The sequence below is a fragment of the Bos javanicus genome, chromosome 5 (genome assembly GCF_032452875.1).
Source record: "Bos javanicus breed banteng chromosome 5, ARS-OSU_banteng_1.0, whole genome shotgun sequence".
NCBI classification, from domain to species: Eukaryota; Metazoa; Chordata; class Mammalia; order Artiodactyla; family Bovidae; genus Bos; species Bos javanicus.
The window spans coordinates 49,619,422-49,625,612 of record NC_083872.1 but is presented as its reverse complement, the minus strand read 5'-3'; the positions used below and the strand labels follow the sequence as shown (position 1 = coordinate 49,625,612).

The 6,191-nt window shown below is 47.7% G+C and overlaps 1 protein-coding gene across 1 annotated transcript in view; it reads left to right on the top strand.

Annotated features, from left to right (window-relative positions):
- The first annotated feature begins 1,269 nt into the window (after window positions 1-1,269).
- RASSF3 (Ras association domain family member 3) overlaps window positions 1,270-6,191 on the top strand; it is a 75,698-nt gene continuing 70,776 nt past the window's right edge. The window contains exon 1 of the mRNA XM_061416604.1: window positions 1,270-1,594. Within this exon, the coding sequence (XP_061272588.1) occupies window positions 1,484-1,594 (111 nt within the window). The 5' untranslated portion in view covers window positions 1,270-1,483. The remainder of the gene's footprint in view (window positions 1,595-6,191) is intronic.

Genomic DNA, 6,191 nt, shown 5'->3' with positions numbered 1-6,191 from the left:
TCCTCTTGTCCATGGAGGTCTCCAGGCAAGAATACTGGAGGGGGTGCCATTCTCTCCCACCTAGGGATCCCAACCCCAGGTCTCCTGCATTGCAGGAGATTGTTTACTGTATGAGCCACCAGGGAAGCCTGCTAACTACCTTATGCAGTTGTTTTCAGGACTAAAGGAGATAATGCAAGAAAGTTTAGCTATAATGGCTGAAAATTTTGTTTTCTAACCCTCTCTTCCCCTCCTAATGTAACCTCTCCTAAAGCCGGCTTACCACAGCAGAACTGAAACTTCAAAAACACCTTTCAGTCAGGATCTCTGCAAGGGAATTAGTATGGTTTAAATCAATTTAATAACACCAAGATGTAAATGAGTATCACCCACAGGTGGCCTGGAGAAAAATTTTGCATTTTAAAAGAGGATTAGCTGACTGGAAGGATTCAGAAAATACGGAACTTGTTTGTTTTTTGAGGAGGATGAATAGAGTTCTCTGAACCCTTCACCCCAAGATTGAAACCGTGCCTTGTAGGTAAAGCAGATTTTGAAAGGGGAGATTTAAAAAGCACGTTTAATTAATAAGCACTGAACCGCAGAACTAGTTCACCCTTCAACGCGCCAAATGGCCTCAAAGATCATAATGACCTTGGCCGTCCTTATTTCGGAATGAATCCTCACTAGAAAGAAGGGCGAGAGAGAAAGACCAAAGCTCAACTGAATTTCCGGAAAGGATGTTTTTATTTAAATAAACTCTACCCAGTCGTTACTTCCTCACGCTTCTCAGCTAACTTTTAACCCTCCTTGGAGGGCCGGGTTGCCAGAGTTCTCTTCGGGGCGAAAAGACTGCAGAACTGCGGAGGGTCTCGGGGGTGGGGTGGGGGGGTCCCCTCCGCCCTGCAATCTTCACCCACCGGACCCCGGGAGGGGGCGAGCAGTGCGGAGACGGCGGAGAAAATTTCCGGCTTTGCTTGGGCCCTCCCCCAAACCCGAGCTAGCCGGGCGGGGGGACTGATCTCCGAGGAATTGGCAGTTTCCGGGAGGCTGGAGTAGCGACCCGAAGCACAGACGCAGCCATCTAAGCAGGGATCCGGGGGGCTCCCCAAATACTGCTCGGGAAGAGCAGCGCTCGTAGAACAGCCCAGCTACATCGCCCCCACTCCCACCTGCGCCGGGAGTGACGAGACCGCCTGGAGCGCGTCCCAGGCCTCTCGGGGCGGGGCCCGCGGAGCGCGGGGCGGGGCCGGGGCGGGGTCGCGGTCCAGGGGGCGGGGTCGCTGGGCGTTTCTGGGGCCCTAGCCGCGCCAGGAGCCGGGCCGGGAAGCCGGGAGGCGGCGGGAGGGGCCGGGACGGATTGAGCGGCGGCCGCAGCTGCAGCAGGACGGCCCGCCGGCGGCTTGGGGCCGCGCGCCGGGAACCTCGCGGGGCGGGCGGGCGCTGCACCCCCTGCCTGGCCGCCAGCGCCCCGGGGAGGCGGCCCGCGCGCGACGGGACCAGCAGCATGAGCAGCGGCTACAGCAGCCTGGAGGAGGACTCCGAGGACTTCTTCTTCACCGCCAGGACCTCCTTCTTCAGGAGAGCGCCCCAGGGCAAGCTCCGCACCGGCCAGCAAGTGAGTGGTGTGCCGGGTAGGCGCAGTAGCCGGCGCCCAGTCGCTCCCGGGAAATCCCGGGGCGGCAGGACCCCAACTCCACGTGTCTCCGCGGGGTGCACGAGGGATGCTCGCGAGGAAGGAGGAGGAGGCCGTCGAGAAGGGGCTTCTGTCTTTTCGGTTCCCGGAGTAGTGCCTCGAGCTGGTGCCTGCGGGCTTACGGGCTTGCGCTGGGCGCACCGGGGAGGAAAGCGGAGGAAGGGCGGGGAGGCGGAGGGCCCGCTCCCGCCTGCCGCGCCAGATGGCCTCTGAGACTCCGCCTTGGGCGGCCGGCGGCTGGGGAGCAGTTCTGAGAGCCAGGAGTCGTCCCCAGGCCACTCCCCACGTTTCCCCTGTGCCCGGGGACGCCTTTCGCCCCCTCGCAGTCCTCATGGCGGCCCCCTCTATTAGTCCGTTCATTGGCTCGTGGCCCCCGGAGGGTTTTGGGGGCAGGGTAACGGCCAGGAGTGGACGTGGGGACCCAGCCTCCCCTACCTTCTCGGTCCGAGCGCCTCTCGTGGCGGGGTTGGGGGCGCTGAGGGAAACACGGGGCCTCGCCAGAGCAGGCGCACATTAAATCTGGGTGGCAGGAGTCACGGTGGTGCGTTTCCAGTAAAGTCACGTTTATAGGTGCCTCTAATGTTTTGTAAACAAGTTCCGGTACTAGGTAGGAGCAGCCGGCGAGAGCTGAGCCTTGGGTCGGTTTCTTCCTTTTTTGGAGGAAGCGTACAGTGGAAAGCATGACTTGGGAAAAGATTGGAAGGGAACTTGGGTTGGTTTCGCCGACCATGATTGTGTGTTTCAGGGAGGCTCCCCCGAAAGGGGACGCTTGGGCTGATGTCTGAGTCCGGTGCTTGAACCCCGCGGCCTCCTGGCCCTGGGAGCCTCAGCAGGGAAGTCCTGCCAATGCAGACGTGCTGGTATCCGATTAGAGAAGGCTGGAATGGAACAAATTGATTGCTCTTAAAAAACAGCAGGCGCGCGCCCAACATTGCCATCAGACTTCTTTCTGGAGACTAGAGGCAAGGAAAATCAGGGCCGGATGATGACTTATGGGAGGAGTGAGGACGGAGTAATGTGTCAGGATTTCCTTGCCAGACCTTTTAAGTTTACTTAACCACTTTAGGAGGTCAAATTTCTTTTTAAGATTCGGAAGTTTTAGTCTTTTGAACCTCTTAACTTCCCAAACCTGAAGAAGGGGCGAAGGGTAGGGAAGGGCAAGAGTCAGGTGCCCTTACTCAGTAGCTGATGATCCCAAGTGAAGTTCCGAGTCAGTTGTTTCTAAGGCTTAGTCACTTTAACCTGAGGCTGCTATAACCTATACTAGGTGACTTCATCAACAAAGTTACGTATTTCTGAAAGTTCTAGAGGCTAGATGTCTTGAGATGTGGGTGCCAGCATGTTGGGTTCTTTTTTTTTTTTTTTTTGCCTTTAGGGGTATGCAGGGGATCCCCCCCCAATCAGGTGTCAAACACTTGCCCCCAGGCAGTGGGAGCCAGGAGTCTTGACCATTGGACCACCAGGGAAGTCCCAGCATGTTGTATTCTGATGAGGGCCCCTTCCTGGCTGTAGATAGCTGATAGCTATCTGGCAGTGCCTTCACTCCAGGAAAAGGGCTACCTCTCACCTTCTTATAAGGCCACTCATCCCATCCTGTGGGCCACCCTAAAGACCTGATTACCTCCCAAAGGCCCCACCTCCAAATCTTATCACATGAGAGTTTCATCATGTGAATTGAGGGGTAGGGGGCAGAGGCAAACAGTTCATAGCAAGTGAAATCTTATTTTTAGTGAAGTGTATTTTAGCCATGAGTTTGCTGTGAAGTTTGGAAGTCAGGAATGCCTGCCTCTCCAGTCAGTGCATTGAAGAATTGCATTTCCTTCCCTTTTTTTTTCACTTTGCTTTTCTCTTTCTTGGGCTCTGCTTCCTTTCTCTTCTCTACTTTGTGCTTTTTTGGTTTTTTTCCACTTATGTCACTGTCATCATTTGACACTTTGAGTAGAGACTGTCAGAGACCGTTGTGCTCATTTGAAGTCTATCCCAGAGGTACTGGTAGCTACAGGAAACTAGCTGGTGTTGAATTTTCCAGGCATGAGATGCTCCTTTATGAGGGCCAAGGTATCCAGGTTGAACTTGTATGAAAATGTTTTAATGCTTTAAAAAGTAAGAATGTTTTTTTTTCTGGGTTTGTACACTTCGAATGTCTATGTTATACTCATTAACTTATGTAATACTCATCTACTATATATAACATACTCATTTAATGATACTTATTTAGTATTTAGGATTGTCCTACCATCAGTATATATTTTGAAGATTGTGCTGAAAATCAGAACAGTAAGTCCTAGATCTTGCTTAAAGAGCTTCAAAGTATATTCTGAAACTTTATTGCTGTGTATTTCCCCTTCTAACATAACACTTACTGGATTCTGAGTTAGAGGACTTATTTACCAGTTGAGAAGGTGTACTAACTGAATTTTTGTGGGCATTTTGGTTTATTTGAAGAGTGAGTCTGTTAAATTCCTGAAAAGATTTATGAGTTAAGGAAGTCAAACTTATCATAAATTTAAAGCAAAGCACTCTTAATGCAGAACATGTCTTTTACCCAATGTTAGATAAATCTTTTTTTTTTATGTCAGTGATTGTAAGAATTAGGTAGGCACCTCTGACATATAGTTTAGAAGTGAAATTTATGTTTTCTCTAAAGAGGTGGGAAGAGAAGTGTTGCCAGAAGGATCTATTATGGATAATAGTGATTTTTTAAAAGTGCTATACCACCTGGTGGAAAAGCCAGGAAAATGTGGTTTCTAGAACTCTTGAAAATATCCAGGGAAAATAAGATGTCTGTGGTAAATGCAGGATGGTGAGAAAGGGGGAGAGAGGGTGAGAAATTTCTTTCTTCTCTTGCCAGGCAAAGGAACATAGCCCAACTTTTTCTTTTTTATTTTATATCGGTGCCCTCTTTAAGAAAAAAAAAAAAGGAAAAGGCTTAAAAACTTGTCTTAAAGGTACAAAGGAAAGCAATTGTGGCCTTTTTCTAGGAGTTTGAATGCCATGCTTACTGCTGTATCACCAGGGCCTCCATCAGTGAATATTAGTTGAATGAATTGATGTTTTCCTGGTTTGATAATTGTTGGCTCTTTATGGGTTTTCAGTGTACCTGGTCTTATGATTCTCCCAAGAATCCTCTGCAGCATTAACCTAATGAAAGGTTGGGCCTCGTTAAGTGATTTGCTAAAGAGCGACTTAGCAGCAGCAGCAGCAGCAGCACACTTAGGTAGGGAAAAGGCAGAGCTCAAGTTTCCCTGACTCAGTTTTCACTGCTTCTTGGCTATAAAAATAATTTTAATATTCCAGTTTACTTTCGCAAAATGGGCATCTGTAATTTAGGAGTTTCTTAACATTTTGACACCCTAACTTTCATGTATCTTCATTACAGTGTTCATAAGTCATCCTTTTGAACGTACTGTTATGCTTTGTGCAGAAGCAAGAATGTCAACAGTGTGTTAACTCATAATTTTCCTTTTCTATGTATTCAGGCTTCCAAGAGTAGAAATGGACTAAAATCATTAATCTGTCAGAGCATATTCTGCTTCTTCTCTAAACCAAGGTGATCACTTTTCTTCCTGAGCCTTGGGTACATAAGAAATGATGCTGTGTTTGCTTTAGAAGTAGAATAATTAGGAAGTAACTATAATTATAATACAAGGGAGTTAATAAAAATTTTTTTAAAAGATAAAGAAGTCTTATTTAGGAGCTTGAAATTGTTTTCTGAACCCTCCACACTTTTTAAGAAGTTCTGCTGAAGAATGGGTTAATAAGGCAAGCGTGTGAGACTCCATGGAACAGATCTTAAGTTCACCCATAGGTCTTTTCCTTGTTATAATTTAAATATTTTGGGGTTTCTCTGGCTCTGCACTTTACACCTAGAACCAACAGTAATGAGTTGCACTAGTTTATTCAGTGTTTCCATTAGAAGTTTTGGTGATAGAGTGCTAATTTACAACATCAGAGGTCTTTTGCTTAAACTTTTTGTACTGACAGAGTCCCTGTATTACTGAATATAAACATTCCCAGCAGTTGTTTTGCCCGGTGTATGGTTATTTGCACATCCCGTCGCCGTGTCTGATATATTCTGTTCTTACACAGTGTTAATCCAATGGAATTTTGTGTTTGTGTGAGCAGGACTCACAGAAACACATTCCTTTAACTGAATTTCAGAAGAAAATTGGTCACCAGTCTTATATACCAGCAAGCATGAACAATACACTCTCTACCCCATTTCTTTTAATGGCTAACATGCAAGAGATAGAATTCTTTGGAAAGCAGTGACACAAAACATTTACAAAAAGGAAAGCTAAACGCATCCAATAATGTGGTTATTCTTCTTAGATTTCCTTTGGCAGTTAGTGCATGTCATACTGTAAACATTCGTTTTGGGGACAAAAAAGTGAGACTGGCCGAATGCTTTCTCATGTACCGACTCCTTGCCTAGAGCATCAACTCTTGTTTACTCTTAGCTTTCCACAGAAATTGCTGCCTTTTGATAAAGACCCCAGCTTGAGGCTTGCTTTTCGCT